Source organism: Pelophylax lessonae (genome assembly GCF_965119305.1).
Source record: "Pelophylax lessonae genome assembly, chromosome: 5".
NCBI classification, from domain to species: Eukaryota; Metazoa; Chordata; class Amphibia; order Anura; family Ranidae; genus Pelophylax; species Pelophylax lessonae.
Genome location: NC_138772.1, coordinates 225,122,091 through 225,141,940, shown reverse-complemented (window position 1 = coordinate 225,141,940; position 19,850 = coordinate 225,122,091). Strand labels below are relative to the sequence as shown.

Below are 19,850 nucleotides of genomic sequence, written 5' to 3'. Positions count from 1 at the left end.
CTGACTCAATTGTCCCAACACCCATCCGCAGCACAAGGACAGGGAGTGAGCTCGGGGTGCTGAGACAGGGGGGCGGGGCTGCGCCCACACGTCATGACACACACAGGTGGGAGAGCCAATGGAGAGATATATACAGTTCAGGTACACGATAAGTCATGTGACTGAGAAGAACCGTGCCTGTCATTTAGTGACATCACGGGGGTGTGTCATTTATCAATGGGCGTGGGAGGGGACTGTCACTATGAGCTAGAATATACAGTTACAGTGTACTTCATTGCCAGATCCTCTACACAAGGTCATAGCTGGAGAAGACATTCTGTACATCTGTCTGGACATAAAGCAGAGGTAAGGGGAGAAGGAGATCTGTTTATTTATTTCTCACTGACTCATGGTTTATGTGATGTGCTTCTAGTGTCTTCTTCCTGGGTACTATATATGGATGGAGGAAGGTACACAGCACAGACAGGGGGATTTATCATCACTGGAGCAGCTGTGCATGGCAACCAATCAGCTTCTAGCTTTCATTTTCGAAGCCTAACTGATCAGGCTGAAGATAGAAGCTGATTGGTTGCCATGTATGTGCTCCATATTCTTAATATTCCAATAATAACAATAATATGAATTCTCAATATTCCATATTCATGTGCTCCAGATTCTGCCTGCACCTGTTTTGGTAAATTGCCCTCTGTGTTTTCATTTATATATAGAAAGAAAAGCAGGGACATGATCTCCAATGCTAATCGGTGTACTGAATAATTCTCTCCATACAAACATGAAAAAGGCATCAACTGTACAATTCCCAGCATACCATTCTCTTCACACACACAGCTTGATGAACAGAATGGTATGCTGGAAACTGTACAGTTGCTGCCTTTTTCATGTTTGTATGGAGAGAATTATTCAGTACACCGATTAGCATTGGAGATCATGTCCTTGCTTTTCTTTCTATTGAAATTGGGGGAAGATTGGGCGCCCACCGTGACACCTCTCCTTGACGTTACACAGATACAAGATAAGTGACTCACCCTATCAGTGTATAAATATATATATATATATATATATATATATACAGTATATATACAGTATATATAGATTGTAAGCTCTAACGAGCAGGGCCCTCCGATACTTCTGTATTAAAGTGTATTGTATTTGTACTGTCTACCCTCAAGTTGTAAAGCGTTGCGTAAACCGTCTGCACTATATAAAAATGATAATAATATAATAATATATATATAGCGCAATATATAACAAACAAGGCCGCATTAGCACCTTACATTTTGTAGCTTGAGGCTCCATTTATGCCAGGTTAAGTGCTACTACATTGGGCGGCTAATCCAACCCAGTCCCTCCACACAAACAAGGCAAAATGCCTTGTCTCCTGGGTGCCCTGATCACAGCACTGCATTGCAGTGCTGTGTGCTGAAAAAAGGTATGGCAGGCCATAGTGTTTATATTGTATTGGAAGTGCAGTTCCAGGCAATCTACCTCGCACCGCGCAGCGATTGGTAGAACTGAATGAAACACCACTGTGTGACATTTCAATAAATATTGTTTTAAAAAAAAAGAACAGTGCAATGCGCCGAGATGAGTGCATTAGCACTGCAATGATCCTGCTGGACTGCACCGCACACCAGTCGCTGCGTTGTCACAGGCTGGTGTGAATTAGCTCTTATGCCCCATACACACGTGCAGATTATCTGCAGACTTTTGTCTGCAGACTTACCAAAACCATATAATATGAGGTCAAACCTAAACACTTTCAATTTGTATGCAATCCGGCAGGCCCTTGCACTACATAGAAAAGGTAAGTCTGCAGACAAAAGTCTGCAGATAATCTGCACGTGTGTATGGGGCATAAAGGCCCGTACACACGTACGGATCGTCGTCATACAAACGTCGGCGGACGAAAGATCTGCCGATTGTACGCGTGTTAAGGCCCGTACACACGTACCGATCGTCGGCATACAAACGTCGGTGGACGAAGGATCTGCCGATTGTACGCGTGTTAGTATGGTGCCTCCGACAGATGTCTGCGCACAATCCGCGGACAAAAGTCTTTCTTGCAAACATGAAAATATTTGTATGCCGACACCAGAACGGACGATTGTTCGCCTGTCAGTACACAATTCGGCCGACAGACCGCAGATTTGCAAGACTGGGCATGCTCAGAAAATAGAAAACACAGGGAAAGTTAACCATTACATGACATCACTTCTGCAGTCGGCGGACAAAATTCTTGTGCTGTCCTTGTGCTGTCTTTGCACTTTTCAGCAGACACCGACATCCCGGGGAGAAAAGAGGAACATTTGTAAGCCGACCATCGGTACGTGTGTACGGGGCTTAAGTATGGTGCCTCCGACAGATGTCTGCGCACAATCCGCGGACAAGAGTCTTTCTTGCAAACATGAAAATTTTTGTCTGCGGACACCAGAACGGACGATTGTTCGCCTGTCAGTACAGAAATCAGCCGACAGACCGCAGATTTGCAAGACTGGGCATGCTCAGAAAATAAAAAACACAGGGAAAGTTAACCATTACATGACATCACTTCTGCAGTCAGCTGAAGTCTGCGGACAAAATTCTTGTGCTGTCCTTGTGCTGTCTTTGCACTTTTCAACAGACACCGACATCCCGGGGAGAAAAGACGAACGTTTGTATGACGACGATCCGTACGTGTGTACGGGGCTTAAAGCTTGACGTCCTATGTCCTATGAATTACAATGGTGGCCAGTGTTGGGGGACAAGGGGTGGGCAGGAGGGACAGTTGCCCTGGGCTCAATGGTTTATTGCAGGGATGGGGGGGGCCTTGACCCTAGACCTAAGGGAAGTGGGGGCGCAGTTTGGCATCTTTGCCTTGGTCGCTGGATGACCTTGTCCCAGCACTGATGGTGGCTGTTCACATATGAGCAGCACTCAGACCCCTCTAACTTGATGCCAAAAACCACAAGAGAGAGCTATATTTCAACGCAGGTCAACACAATTCATATCCTGCAATTTGCATGTCGTCTGATAGCATGTCTGCCTACACAAGTGAAACTGCAAGTAAAGGTGTGGAAGATGGGCGGTAAAGTCACCGGCTGTTTGGTGATGAAAACTCTGCGTGTCGTGACTCGTGACTGCGCTTTTCCAAACTGGATCGCAGCTTGGGCATATAGAAAACAATAGTTTTTTGTGTGCCCCATTCGCACCCCAGCCCTGGTGCTGTGCAGTGTGGGAAAAATTCAGCTTGCCTTCATTATTACGCAGCCCGCTGGATGGCAGCATATGTCACTGCAATGCAGCACAACGCACCGTGCTGCTGTGTGAAGATTATTTGCCTAATAAAGTTTAAAACAAAAGACAAAAAGCAAGCAATCTCAAAGCTACAGTTTCTGAGCCCTATAAGGTAAATGTCTGCATTAAAATAGTAGTAAAGATATGCACTGCGGTTCTTAGCCCAGTCTGACCATCGAGCTGACAACCTCTAATAGGCATCTCTACTGACACTAAGCTAGCCATTCACTCTTGGAATTTCAGCTCAGTGTTTGGCCCTGTCCGCCGCCTCCTGCCCAATATCCCTTAACTGAGCCAGGTGGAAAGTTGTTGGCCAAACAGCAGCTGCATCCAATCTGATGCAGCCGATGTTTTGGTATTTTGACATCTGATGGGCTGCAGCTTTTGTAGCGTGGATGGGGGAAGATGTTAGATTGAGGGACCAGTTCACACCATAGAAATACAGTCAGGATGCGTTCAGGATGTGTTTCTGCATCTGCATATTTTAATGCGTTCTCATGCATTTCTGTGCATTTCCCCCCTCTTTTTCTTCACCTAAAATAAAGACATGCATTTTGGTACATTTTAGGTGCCTTTAGGTGTGTTCTTGATACATTATACCGTGTTCCAGTAAAGTTCGCAGAAAAAATGCAGCATGTTCTCCTCTTTTGTCTGGAACTGGAACGCACTGACCGCACTGGTGTGAACTTTGCCGTTGGAAATCATATAACCTACAATCCATGTGTTTTTAATGCAGAAAAAAAAAAACGCACTGGACTGCATATAATGTGAACATGCCCTTAAAGCAGCACTTAAGGAATTCAGCTCCTATGTAAAAAGTAAAGGCACACTATTAGTTAAATCTAATGAGGTGCATGACATCTTTTAGACTTATCTCCATTATTTAAATCTGACAGCTTTAGCTCTAAGAAGACAGCTGTCACTGTAGTTATGGGAGTCCAACGCTAGACCTTCTGGTCTTGGCACCTTCAACAGGTTGAAGCAGCTGCTATGCCCACTCCTCCTACCCAATCACAGAAGCCTTTGTATTATGTAAAACCTATTACAAAAGGCAAAGGCTTCTGTAAATGGGCAGCGGAGTGGCGGGCAATGCTGCACATTGTGCTTCTTTCCTCTCATAGCCCAGAGTATCTCCTCTGGGAGCTCAATAAACCTGTCAGATGTAAATAATAGTGATTAGTTCAGAGGGTGGCATGCACCTCATTGGACTGAACTCTTTTAACAAAGTAGCTGAGTTTCTGGAACTCAGTTTTACGCCCTAAGGCTGAACAGAAAACAAACCTACTGTATATGTGTATGGCAAGCTTTACTAAAGGGAGAGAGAGCTAGGAGAAGCTGTCCCCTCCCCAGAGATAACTTTCTGGTCAAGAGGGAGAGAGTAGAAGAATCCATGAGCTGCCTTAGCTCGCTGTACCTGCACAGTAGCAGCACACAAAGTGTGCGCAGTTAGGATGCACTGAATAGACAGAGGTCCCTGAGTTATTTCTGTTTGTTAGGCGCACTGTGTGCACACAAGTATAGCGCAGTGCAGGGCAATGTACCATGTATAGTTTATCTGGCCCTTTATCTCTAAGGCCCTGTTCACATACTGCGTAGCAGGAACCAGCCTTCCCACTATACGATTTTCAAAGCAATTCTCACTTTATTTTGTGTGTTTTATAGGGCCAGCCCATTGATGTGAATAGGCTGCCCTATGCGTGTTTGCCTCCCAAAAAGATGCTCCTGCTCCTTTTTGGGTGACAAGCTTCACGTGATTCTTAAGGCCCCTTTCACATGGGCGATCCGATCCGCCTGTCAGTTCTTCAGGCGGACCGGATCGGATGCTCCATGCATCCCTATGGGGCAGCGGGTGTCAGTGGAGACATCTCCGCTGACACCCGCTGCTATCCGATCCGATCCTGTCCGTGAAATCCAGACGGATGGAAACCCTATTTTCCATCCGTCTGGAGAATCAGATCGGATGGGATCGGATGAGAAAGGACAGGTGGTCCGTTCTCATTCGATCTCCCCATTGGGAGTGTGGGGACAGTGGGGATCTGACAGCTCTGTCTCTGCACACAGAGCGGGGACGGAGCTGTCATCCGCCTGCTCAGCAGGGATCGGCGGATCGATCCCCCGCTGAGCAGAACAGACTCCGTCGGGCGGTGGGCCCGTGTGGAAGGGACTTACAGGTGTGATTTGCCACGAATGGCAGAATCGCATCACCTTTGAGGTGCCATTAAAGAATAATGGCAGTCAAAAGAGTGTTGCATGTTCTGCAGCAATTTGGGATCACGGGCAGAATCGCGGCAATTCTTTTGCGATCCTAAATTTTGAAATTTGGGATTGTGAAAGATTATACGCCCAGGAAGTGATAAGAATCCACACATAGAGCACACACACAGACCACAGACAGACAGTTCACACACAAAGCACACGGACAGCTCAGTCACACTACACAAACCACACATTCTGTTACAGCACACAAACAGACCACACACTCAGTCACATTACATAGACCACACACTTAGGGCCCATTTATACTAGTTGTATGCTAAAAACTCAGTTTTAGCACGCGGCCTGGTGTCTAATTTGCTTGGTAGTGAGGGGGCGCTTTTACGTTTTTTTTTTTCTTTATTGAGAGCGTATAGTTACACTTCATTCAAGTCTCTGCACTGCAGCACAATATGCTGAAATGCCACCCGATATGCTGCTAAAAAATACAGAATGTCTGCATTTGTCCACACAACACTCACATCACACCAGACTAGTTGTGTGCACAGGGCACATACAAAACAGTTGTTTTCTTTGTACACTTGCAGTGACTGGCATTGATCAGAAAAAAAAAAAAAAACAGTCAGTGCACATAGCCCCCGGGCACAGACGAACCGCACCCTCAGTCACATCATCCTCAGTCAAATCACCATCACACAGGCACAGCACACAGTCAGAGCAGGCAGACAATTTACACACCGCACACAGGGTATACAAAGTCACAGTTATGCCTCGTACACACAATCAGATAATCGGATGACTTATCATTCGCATTTTGTTGCATGATACTAGTATCAAATTCAACAATGCGTACTAAACGTATGATTTTTCTTGTACGGTTCTGGAAAAGCTTCCTGGTTGCATAGCTCTGTATCGGATAGTGCAAAACAAAAACAATGGCAGCCTGGGTTTTTCCAGGTTATTTTCGGGTTTATGATCATGCGTGGTCTTTGTCTATCAACTTTTAGCAAACACAAACTGTACTGATTAAACGTTTGTCATTCGCTAGGCTATCATACGGCAAAAATGTTCGTGTTTGTCCCTTCTGATTTTTTTGGACGAAATGTTGTGATCGGCTGTCGAAAGCTGTATACTAATGATCAAACTATCGTGCGATCAATTCGAAAGCAATTTTTTTCATACGATTATCTGATCGTGTGTACGAGGCATAAGGCTGGTCATACACGGTTGGAAAATCGTTCGAAAAAAAGGTTGGATTTCTAAAGAGCTGTTGAACGCACATGTGATAATGTCCTTATTGTATCGATAAATGTTACCTAATTATCGACATATTATTGATTGATAACAACATAAATAGTGCATTTTTTGTTATTACATGATCCAGGGTTATTTCAACACGCGCATGCACTATTGACTTTTTAAAAACTGTTTTTGATTGATTCCACTACTGATGTTTCGAAAATCGATCGTCTAGGCAAAAAAAAAAAGCGAAAGTTGAACGAGTTGAGCGAATCAAACACTTTTTCAACTGATTTGGTAACCGTGTATGGGCTGCATAAACACTCATTGATGTTACTGTAATTGTTCGATGAGGGTGGTGGCTGTATGGCAGAATTACTATTTCCAATGTTCTTGTTGCTCCTATGATTGCACTGATGTTCCCATGTAGGATAATTCCATGTTATATGTCTACAAGGTGGCAACTGGGGCCTAGTGAACTATGATGGCTTTGTTGGCACACATGTGGTAGGTGCTTAGAAACATTGAGGAAAGCAGAACAAGAAGTCTTAACAAAGATGGCAGATATTAACCCAAGCACAAATAATTATTTATCATGAAGGCACAGAAAATGTTGCTTTTGGTCTGGCACGCAATTGCACGCGATTTTTATCTTTGAACGCACTTTTTTTTTTTGCACCTTTGCACTTTCTGACATTATTTCCACTTTCTAATCTGAATGGTGATTTGCCAATATTTTGATATGTAATACTAATTCAATTTCATATTGGTGATGTTTGTTTGGTGTTTATATGAATTTCTTATTTTTATTCATATTTATTTTGTAGCGCTGCTTATAGTTTAGGCATTTCATGTGATTGCTGTATGCATACAAAGGAGCAGGCTATGTTTAGGTGTATGTGTGCTCTTTACATATTACCCATGCTTCATTAAGTAAATGAAATATTGGATTTTGGTGTGCTGGCTTATTTGCTACAAAATCCATTTAACAGCCTCCAGACTAGGAGCAACAATCCATCAGTCACTAGCACCCAGCCCCCAGTGCACCGATCCCTTTACTGTGGTTCTAAAAGTTGAAGGTTTTTTTATCTTAATGTTTTCTCTACATTCACACCAGAATGCAGTCCGGGAAACCCGTATTCCGTTCATGTTTCCCACACATCCTTAAAAAAGCACTACTCTTGCGATCTGCAGCTGGTGTCATTGTTATGTTACTGACACCCCAAACGCAGGTCACAAACGCAATGTGTTTGCCTGCACTGAATCGCATGGTACAGAAGTACAATGCAAGCTGATTGCTCTGCGTCTTTTAAAGTAGTGCATGCACTACTTTTGCTGCAGTCCTGTGCAATAAGCTTCAATTGCACCACACTGAATCACATGTGAATCGCATTCCTGGTGTGAACTGGCCACAAGGAAAAAAAACCTTCTGTATGCTTCCCCTGTATACCTACCTGAGCCAACCTCGATTCAGCACTGTGCTCAAGAGCAGCGGCTCTCTCCACTCTCTCTTTCCTCACTGGAGATTAATGCAGCAGTAGAAGCCATTGGCTCCTGCTGCTGTCAACTACAGCCAGTGGGAGAAAGCAGGGGGTGGGACCAAGCCATACTGTGTGTGTCAGTGGACACACAGAGTGCAGCTCATGAGCGAGCCTGCACAAGTGCCCCCATAGCAAGTGGCTTGCTATTGGGGTACTTGTGGGGAGGAGCCAGAAGTGCTGTGGGGGGCTCTTGAAAAGGAGGATCGGAGCTGCCCTGTGCAAAAGGTATGGCACATTTATTATTAAATAAAAAAATAATAATTCCTTTGGAATCACTTTAAATACCAGGCTGGCTATACATGGATCATTTTTTTTCAGCCAGTGGATTAATGAATTTAAAACAACAAACAATGTGCAGTGCTTTGAATGTCCAATCATTACATAAGTGAATTAAGTCCCATTAGTGAACAAATGACATGCCCAGGAAGGTCTTATAAGACTGAAGGGCCTGTTATGAAAGTGCAGTGTGCCAAACCACTCACCAGAGAGCGGGTAAAATACAACATTCAGTTATACACTATTCAACCAAAAGTGCACCATAGTGCTCATACCTCGCGGTGTCCCTCCTCCATTCAATACACTCACCAGATAGCAAGAAATCACAAGCCTTGTATTGCTGTTATGAGGTTAGGTGACATCATATCCAGAACTGTAGCTGACTTAACAGACTCCACTGGGGAAAGTCACTATGAAAAAAAAGCTTGCCAAAAGTAGCCAAAATTAAGCTCGTATAGTGTAGTATTTATTAGAATACAAGGTATCAAGCTGCAGCATACAAGTAAAATTTAGCCAAACAGGGCTTATAAAGATAACCGCTGCTTCTGCCACAAGGACGTGGCGGCCATGACGTCAGTGTGTAGGCCCCGTCCGACGCGTTTCGTGCACATGCATGTTCTCAAGGGAGCAGCCCATCACTGATGTCTGGTTTTGGACTTAAAAACCCTCACTTCAAGGAAGAAAAGTTTTCTCTTGGAGTGTGGTATTTAAGGGCTTGTGATTACTTCTATCTGGTGAGTGCCTTGAAGGGTGGAGGGACACCACAGAGACCACTGTGGAGCACTTTTAGTTGAAGAGTGTATAACTGAATGCTGTATTTTATCTGCTCTCTGGTGAGTTGTTTGGCACACTGCACTTTCTTATTAAGTCCTTCAGTCTAATAAGACCTTCCTGGGCACGTCATTTGTTCACTAATGGGACTTTGTTCACTTATTTTATATATGGGCATTCATTTATGTGAAGTGCTGCACTTTATTTGCTATTTTATGTTTATTTGGAGGTTGTATATCTACCTTTGTTCGTGCTAGCCACTACTCAAGTTAATCACGTTCACTTTTTTTACATGGATTAATGAATTTGCCCATCCAAACAAGCCAGGTGGATGTAGGAATCCTTCCCACTGTGTTATCTTATTCTGATTGAATGACCTTTCAAAACTATTCACTGCTGCCCATTCCCTTTATCAAATGATGGTCAGTCCCAGAAATAGACAGAGCCCATAAGTCCTTGTGCTCAGTTACTTACCTATCTGTTCTCTTATGGTTACCTCTCACTCTATGCCAATCACTTGACTTTGCTTTTGTTTGATTTAGGGAGTAAATATGGCTCCAGTCAAAGAAATAGAAAACCAGCAACCGACATCATTGTAAGTATTCAGTATTATATGGAAAGTGACTAATATTTTATGGGCAGTCATTAGTACATGTATTTCTATTTTATGTCAATAAATTGTATGGTTACCATGAGATAAGAATACAAATCGTGAGACAAGGGTCAATAATAATGTTTTCTTACGCATCGGCTAGGTAAGAATTGGTATGGGTATTTTTCTTGTTCAAACAATTTTATTAATGTGTACAGAGAGGACCATTTCATGGAAAATGAAAAGAATTGCATAACATGTAAAACTGAATACAAAAGTTTGAAGAAGGTGTACAAAAAACGTAAGAAATAGTTAATGGTACATGAAGACTGAGCAAAATATAACATCATTACTAGGGAGGGATGGAAGGGTCGATGGTAGTGCCGCTACACCCCCTAGGCACCCCATAAAAGGAACTAGCTGTACCTACAGGGGGTAGGGAGATAGTACTCCTGTTGACCCAAGAGGAACTGTCCAGCCATATAACAACTGGACGTCGTAGGAAGAGTACTGATGGAGTTAAGGAAAATTCCAACAGGGTATGAACTACGAAAGGGTTATGGCTATTGAAAGGATCAACATATAGTTACTAAATGCAACATGTAGCTATAGTAGTCCATGTAGTGGTCCATCGTCCACAAAATGTAGCATCAAAAAGAGTAGTAAGTTCATGGGGGGGAGGAGAAAGAAGAGGGGAAGAACATCAGGAAAAAGGGGGAAAGCAAGGGGGGGATGTCGCCGGTGGGGGAGAAATTTGGCCTAGCTTAAGTAGCTTAACCATAGTGAGAGAGGGATATCAGGGTAATAGAAGGGAAGTGTCAAAGTTGGAAGGAAGGAAAAGATCAACCAATGGTTGCCATAAGCGTTCATATTTATCAATTTTATCTAACACTACTGCTTCTATCTTGGCATGAATCATTGCTCTCGTGACTTTATGTTTCACTTCGAGGATGTGTAAGTGTGGAGTTTTCCATGCTTTTGCAATTGTTTGTTTTGCTGCTGTGGTTACTTGTAAAAGCAGTTTGTGTTGGGACCTGGTTAGCTCAGGCGGCTTCGTATGGTATGGGTATTTTTTTAAGTCAGGTAAAGTCTTATATTTGTTTTCTAAAGCCCCGTACACACAAGTAGAAATTCGGCCGGGAAATTTCGTCCGATGTCCCGATCTGCCGATTTCCGGCTTGTTAGTATGGTGCTTCCGACAACCGACTCCGACTTTTCGGCCGAAAAAATCCTGGTGTGCAGGCTATATAATTTTTGTCGACCGTCAAAATACGTCCGATTTTCTTCTCATTAGTACAGATTTAGATGGGGAAAAATCTTATGAGCAAGACTAGGCATGCTCAGAGATGAAAGAACACAAAGAAAGCAATTCAACACATGACATTACTTCTGAAGTAGAATTCTGTCGTGCGGGAAAATTAGTGTGCAGTCTAGAGCACATTCTAACCAACAGACACCGCTCTGGACAAAAGACGGATGAGCGGTCGGGAGAAATTCGTTGCGTGTGTACAAGGCTTTAGGCTCATCCTGCACCCCTCCCCAATGCAAGGTAAGACTAGTTGGCCTCAGTCTCTCTGCAGTGCAACATATTTTAAAGTACAACCTACCTGTATAGCTCACATCGCACTCTCCATCCCCCAGGTTCTTTGTTACAATTTCAATCAATAGCACAGCAAATTTGTAGACTTTGGGCTCTTTCACACGGTCCCCCTCCGTAGGCGGATCCGTGTTGCTCAGCGGGGATCGATCCGCGATCCCCGATGAGCCGGCGGATGACAGCTCTGTCTCCGCTTGCAGAGCGGAGAGGGAGGTGTCTCAGCTCCCGCTGCTCTCTATGGGGGATCGGATGAGAGCGGACCGCCTGTCCGCTCTCATCAGATCCGATCCGCTCCGATTACTGAACGGATGGAAAATAGGGTTTCCATCCGTCCAGATTTCACTGACAGGATTGGATACGGATGGCAGCGGGTGTCAGCGGAGGTGTCTCCGCTGACATCCGCTGCCCCATAGAGCTCCATGGAGGATCCGATCAGATCCGCCTAAAAAACTGACAGGCGGATCTGATCGGATCGCCCGTGTGAAAGAGCCCTTAAAACTGAATTTCTGGAATTTAGCAACTTTGTAAAATGTGCTGGAATACTAGGCGTTAACTTGACCAAGATGCACACCACCTTGTGGACTTATCTTTCTTTTACAATTGCTATTACAATTATTTTATAATAGCTATTGCTATACTTCTGATGTTTTGACGCTGGACCTTCTGGTCTCAGCTCCTGCAGCTGCAGAGCTCCATGCAGCTCCTATGTCCGCTCCTTCCCTCCTCCTGTTCAATCTCAGTCCACTTTGTATTATGTGAACCCATTCATAAAAAATAAAAAAAATAAAAAAACAGCAGAGGGGATCGGTGGGCAGAAAAGCTGTGTGTGGGAAGACAGTGTCTTTCTTGTTAGAGGCCAAGAAGTATGTAATAGCTGTACTCCCAGTGCTTCAAAAAAAAAAAAAAAAAATCAGGTTAAAATAAAGGTTAAGTTAATCTTTTGACAAAAAATAATAAATGCACATCTTTTTTGCAGGTAAAAAAATGTGCATTTATTATTTTTTGTTGTAGGAGCCTGTATAGCATTGCACCAGAGATCAGCAGATTGTCTCCTGCAGATCTGTCAATGTATCTGCTTGCTCATACCTTGTACCAGCAAACCAATACACACTGACAGGAAGAATTAATGAACTACTAAAGTGCTCACAGTGCTGTGGTAGTTCATTGAGAACTGCAAGCCAACAGCTGCTAAGCCTGCCTGGACTTGTAGTTTTCTATTCACAGAACACTGAGAATGGTGACCCGGAGCCCCACACGGCCACATTTTTATAAAATGATGCGGGGGAGCAGGGGGCCGGTCCTTTCATAACATGTTACATGTTACACCTTGAATATGGGTATGACATGTGACATGATAGGAAAGGTATGAATGAAAAGATAGTGCGCTCTACAAAAACGTATACATAAGAATGCATGAAAGTTCCAACAATAAATCAACAATAACTTATTGTGAATTACACAAAAACCACCAAACTGATAGCTGTGAATAAATAAATATAAATAAATTATTTCTGCAAAAAAAGTCTCTCAAGTAAATGATAATGTGCGAACGTCTTCAAATCTTGAAGTGATGAACAAAAACACCACAATAAATGGTATAGTGACGTCTTCAGACAAATTAAGAAAAATGGAAAAGAGTGGCCCCATACCAAAATACACTCCAAATAAAGTGACCAGATAATATCACTGCAATGTGAACTTGGTTTAACAGGTGTCACCCAGTGGTAGTAATACTTCTTACCAGATAATAGAGAGGGTAAGTGTTCAACCGTTGGTCTGGTGTAGAGATATCTAAATGTAAATGGCACACAGGCTGGGCTCCAATGTAAGACAATATGAACCTATCCCCTTCACAGTGATCATGATCTCACATATGCCGGTAGCTGTGCATGCCATATAATGGCTCCCCAAATGAAAAATAAACCGCCAATAGTGTATTATCCTCAACACAGGTTTATTAGAAAAGAGACAGACAGACACTTACATGGCACGGATCTTGTTCACACATAAACAGTTCCTCTGAAGAAAAGACGCGGCCGCCTGCAGTACGGTCCACGTGATGTGACGGCGCGGCTGCTCCCCCCCTATGTTAGGAAAGGTGATCTTTTCCTTTAAAGAGAAAAGTCCACAAGGTGGCACATTATACAAAGTGGAAGAAAAAGATGAACAAAGGCTGTACTACTGTTGGCACTTCTGATCAATTGATGCAGGGTCAGTTCATCTCGGGGATTTAAGCTGGTTCACTGAAAAGGGCTCAGAATAGCTGTGTGAAAGCTCATACAACAGTAAAGCTTAATACTATCCTTCAAGAAACAGTATAGAGAACAAAAGGAGACAGAAGCCAGAGTGGCAGTTACATTTCCTGAGAGATTTGCTCGCCCTGTTCAGCATGCATAGAGAAGATAAAGGGTTATTGATCTGTATAATGGGTGTAACTCAGGGTTGAGGGCATGCATATATCACTATGCAACTTGTATGGTAGATGCTAGATTAGCTTTTCTCAATTCTTGGAATACGCTACATTTCACAGTACAGTGTATTGGTGTATTGAGTAAGCTGCAGACATAATAATAAGTAAATCATGGAAAATGCTATATTAGGAAGTAGATGAACCCTTACTTTATAAATCAGTGGAAAAATTTCCCTTTTGCATTGGTGGTCAGTAGGAGAGGTTTTGTACATTGGTTAGCAATATTAGAGGTGGCCTCTTTAGTGGTGATCAGTAGGAAAGAATGTTCCTTAAATTGATGGTCAGTGCTAGAACTATGCAGGTACTGTAAGGTGGAAAATCAATCTGCCACTTCCTACTATACGAGGTACTTCATGTCTGCCTGCCCATTGGCTCTTGGGATATGAGTGCCATCAATCCCAGGAGTTATTGTGCATCCACTGCTCATTGTGGTATTTCCAAACAGGAATTGACGCGATGCAAGGCAGGGATAAAACCTGAAACACAATGAGTATGCTGCTCTTTGTACTATATGCGCATGCGCAAAATCAGGAGGCGCATGCTGGGTAGACAGCAGTGCTGTATCCTGGAAGGAGGAAGGAACGAGTGGGTTCAGATGCCCACACTAAAGATGGGAGCGTGCTCACTGGGGACAACAAAGTGAGTTTATTTAAAAAGATCATGATTTATGATACCTACAGTACATTTCATACACATACCATTATGAATAGTATTAGGTGCGACCATCACAGGGGTTATTTAGAAAAAAACAAATCAAACTGAAACTCTGCTTTAATATCCCTTTAAACAATCTGAAAAATGTAATTCCCATTTGTCAGATGGGCTATTTTATTAGATTAAATGCTATTAAATTAGATTAAAGTTGTCAAAGTTGCGGGTTTTCTCCCTGTAACCCTTTTTTGCTACAGAAGCAATAAATAATATGAATAATAACAAAAACTAGCAACATTATGCCTGTTAGCTGAAGAGTAGACATACAGAATGGATACAACTTTCAAATTTTGACAATCCAATATGCATTTTTAATTAGGATCTATTGTATCCTACATATTTTTTTACCATATACACCAATACATAAACAGTCAAGATATTTATTTTGAAATTACAATACGAACAACACTAAATCAAATATGCTGACAAAAGAAAGATGACAAAATATGACATTTTTAACATAATTTTGTCATTGTTTCTTTTATATATTCACAGTTAAATCCAAATTAAGAAAAACAGCCAGGTATATTAGTGTAAAAACTTTATTATTTCTGTACCACTGTGGTAATAAGTCCACAAGATGTGACTTGGGATGTAGCTTATAATCCAGTTGGTGTAACATGTGTCTGTAGGGCAGTAACCATGTTGGGTCTTGTTGTTCTAAAGATAGATTCCGCTAGGATATGATGGGGCATGTTCTACAGAAACTGGAAACAGTGGGATAAAAAAAGAGAAACCAGTGGGTCATGCTAAGTCTTGTTATTCTAAATAGGGTGTAAAAAAACACCAGTGTAGTACACAGAGTCAGCACACAGTGGAATATACTGGTAATGAACATTTTAAAGAAAGCAGCTCGTGAGAAGCTTAGTTATATACTAAATCAGTGATGGCAAACTTTGGCACCCCAGATGTTTTGGAACTACATTTCCCATGATGCTCATGTACTCTGTAGGGTAGTTGAGCATCATGGGAAATGTAGTTCCAAAACATCTGGGGTGCCAAGGTTCGCCATCACTGTACTAAATGATAGCCCAAATTTATGAAAGTTTGGTTCCCATGGCTAGAATACAATCGCAATCTGAACCTAGATCATTCTTAACTCTTGCTTTGAAAAACAAATAGGCTTCATACATGGGAAACTTAAGGACAGGCCCACAGGGCCCTTTTACCTTCCGCATCCTCCCCCACCGATCTTTCTTCTTCCTACTATAACATAACTTTTATTACATATGTAGCCCAAAACAATGAAAATAGTACCGCTCAAATTCCCCTTTAAACCTGCAACAGTAGGATCAGCATGTGAAAAGACTGATGCAAGACAGACGAAATCGGCTTGTCGGGCTCCAGTAGGCTTTAAACAAATGGTGGCTGTGGGCTCACAGACACAAACTCAGTGTTGCATAAATGTAAACAGATAGGTAAAAGATGGCTTCAGCTCCTGTTTTTCACCTTTAGAGAAGTCCTAAGACGCGTTTTGCCCTTTTAGGGGCTTAATTGTAGAGGCCTCTACGCTTAAGCCCTGAAAAGGGTGAAACACACCTGAGGAGTTCTCTAAAGGTGGAGAACAGAAGCTGAAGCCATCTTTTACTCATCTCATTACATTATTGCAACAGAGAGTCTGTGTTTTTGTGCATAATTTTTATTACCTCTTACACTCTGGCTGGCATCCCTTATACCATAGCTTGAGCAAGTCTATTGAGAAATTACTACCTGTGCACTTCTTGGGTTACATGCGCACAATCATATCCTTCCATTCTATATTCCAGCCAATCTGTGTACAACCATGTCCTCCTTTAGTCTATAGCATGTCTTCTTATATACAAACACTTGTCTTTCTGACTTGTTCACTTCTATTCAATGCATTTGATGTGGTGTAAGCTATATAATGTACAATATCATGAGTTCCATTTTGATTGTATTAAAACCCTTAAAAAACGAATAAAATATACGTGAAAGAAAAGTTTGAAGAAAGGAGAGGATAGTGGTACAGTTAATGCTGGGAAAAGACAGGAGGCGATAGTAATTGCAGCCAACGTATTAGGGATCACAAGCTATGTATTCTCTTAATCTAAACATTATTATCTCTCCAACTGCAAAGCCATAAAAATGACACAGATGACCCTATCCTTACTCCCATCACGGTCATGTGCACAGCTATCACAAGAGACTTGGTAGGGTACTGGATCTTGGGAATAGTGAAATAGTGCCTATCACCTGATTCTGAAGTGGAAAGAGGAAGTGAACTTTAATGTTTTTTAAAAGATTGTGGTCCATTGACAGAATAGCAAATACATTTTTTAAATAATTCTGTAAAAATTAAGGAACTAAAAGAATGAAAGATTAACTATGCTGGAAAAATTTCAGTGTTACAACAAGAGTGAATGTTACAAAAGCCAACTAAGAACATTATATGTACACAACATCTCACAGTTAGGCAAGCCATAGATGATTCAATTTTCTTTCCTGCAACCAGCCTTTCAGGCTGGCAGAACATTGATTACTGCTAGCTGCTATAGCCACCGGCAGTAATCACATGTCTAATAACCGACAGGCTGGTTGTACTGAAGTCGATCGATAGATCGCCTTCAGTACAACCAACCTGCCCATACATAGATTGAATCTTGACCAGGCCCTGTTGAACCAGTGGAGATTCCATCAGTCAATCACTTTAGATGCATATAATAATGGGTAGTACTTCTTTGACCATTGGGGCTTTTTAGGCTCCACACTATCCCACTTGATATTGCTACTACCTGTACCAGGAGAGCTCGACCTTTTCATTGTACAGTTTTCATTTCTGTATATAGGAGGACTGCATGAAACTATCTTACAATTAAGACATAAGAAAATTACACTGACATTTGGATGATTGTGTCCCTTTAAATATAATAATAAGTAATGCTTAACTTTCCTGGGTTCTTAAACCTAAAATCAGATAAAACTATAACTAACGGATCTAAAATCAGGTTATCATTAACTTTTATTAACAACCTTGATATGAAACTGCCTGCAGCTAACTTTCCCTGCCATTGAACTTCTTGGTTTAAATAGACTATTGGAGTTTTCATCCAATAACAGAAGTCTCAACAAATTACCTGTTAGCAGGAATATACATTTACTGTATAAAGGAATGGAAAGAAGAGGAATTCCGGCAGTCACATGGTGGAAATTATTGTCAAGAGATGCATTATCTGAACTGACTGATAAGACAACGGGCTAGGCAGCATGACAACACTTAAACTTAAGCCCCGTACACACGTACCGATTGTCGGCCGTAAATATTCGGCCGCCGACGACCGATCGGCCGATTGTAGGCTTGTTAGTATGATGCTTCCGACAGCTGACAGCGCATTTTCGGCCGAACAGAATCTGTCGTGCAGGCATTAAAACTTTTGTTGGCCAACACCAGAACGGCCGATTGTTCGCCAGTCAGTACAGACTTCGGCCGACAGACAGCAGATTTGCAAGACTGAGCATGCTCAGAAAAGAAAAAAGACAAGGAAAGTTAACCATCACATGACATCACTTCTGCAGTCGGCTGTTGTTGGCCGACAAAAATCGTGTGCAGTCTTTTGCAGTTTTCAACAGGCACGACAGCCCTGGACAAAAGATGGCCGATCGTTCGGCCGACGATCGGTACGTGTGTACGGGGCTTTAGTGAAGAAATCCTTTAGGACAGACGTGGCTAGCTCAGATCTAAGAGAGCCTCAATAACACTGACTTCTGTATGCATAAAGTGTATGACATGTGAATGAATGTGAATTAAAGGAGGTTTCCTGAAAGCATTTCGACTGAAATAAAAACAAGCCCATATAAAAATACATTTCATTTAGTAAACAAAGAAAAACTGAGAGATAAAAAAATAAGGTTTTAAATGGACAGAAATCATGGATTAGATACACGGGTGCTCAACCGGTGGCCCTCCAGCTGCCTTTGGGAGTTATGCTTGTAACTGTCAGTGGCTTGCAATGCCTCATGGAACTTATAATTCCTCAGCAGCTCTAGTGCCACAGGTTGAGCACCCATCGCTTAGAATTCCAGAAAATAATAAGTGGTACTGTGCAGTGGTCACGTATCTGGTTGTGACAATGATCAGAAAGTAAAATATAGTAGTACAACATACTGATAAATAGTACCCTGCATAAATATTGCAGAAAGGGAAACAATTTTTATATATATATATATATATATATAGTGGCAAAAATAATTATTTGATCCCCTGTAGGTTTTGTAAGTTTTCCCACTTACAAATCAAATAAGGGTCTCTAATTGCTATCATAGTTGTATTTTAAATGATAGAGACAGAACATCAACCAAAAATCCAGAAAAAAACACAATACAAATGTTATAAATTGAATTGCAGTTCAGTGAGTAAAAAAAATATTTGATCCCCTACCAACCAACAATAATTCTGGCTCCCACAGACTGGCTACAGTATGTGCTCATGTGGTAGACAGATTAGTCCTGTCAATTTAAGAAGATGCTCTTAACGACAACTCATTATGTGTATAAAATACACCTGTCTACAGAATCTCTTTCTTCCATATAAACCTCACCATCATGGGCAAGACCATAGAGCTGTCAAAGAACGTCAGGGACAGGATTGTAGACCTGCATAAGGCTGGAATGGGCTACAAGACAATCAGCAAGAAGATTGGTGAGAAGGAGACAACTGTTGAAGCGATTATTTGCAAATGTAAGACATACAAAATAACCATCAATCGTCCTTGGTCTGGAGTTCCATGCAAGATTTCGCTTCTTGGGGTAGAGATGTTCATCATGAGAAAAGTGAAGAATCAGCCCAGAACTATATGGGGAAAAGCTTGTGAATGATCTCAAGGCAGTTGGGACCACAGTCACCAAACAAACCATTGGTAACACAATACACTGCCATGGATTGAAATCCTGCAGTGTCTGCATGGTCCCCCTCTTTAAGAAGGCACATGTACAGGCCCTTCTGAAGTTTGCGAATGAAAATCTAAATGAATCGGAGAAGGATTGGGAGAAAGTGCTGTGGTCAGATAAGACAAAATTGAGCTCTTTGGCATTAACTCGACTCACCGTTTTGAGGAAGAAAAAGGCTGACTATGACCCAAAGAACACCATCCCTACAGTGAAGCACGGTGGTGAAAACATTATGCTGTGGGACTGTTTCTCTGCTAAAGG

At 42.1% G+C, this 19,850-nt stretch overlaps 1 protein-coding gene across 1 annotated transcript in view; it reads left to right on the top strand.

The window, feature by feature from the left end:
• Window positions 1-205: 205 nt before the first annotated feature.
• UPP1 (uridine phosphorylase 1) overlaps window positions 206-19,850 on the top strand; it is a 62,130-nt gene continuing 42,485 nt past the window's right edge. The window contains exons 1-2 of the mRNA XM_082259118.1: window positions 206-345; window positions 9,857-9,909. Coding sequence (XP_082115244.1) covers window positions 217-345; window positions 9,857-9,909 — 182 coding nt within the window. The 5' untranslated portion in view covers window positions 206-216. The remainder of the gene's footprint in view (window positions 346-9,856; window positions 9,910-19,850) is intronic.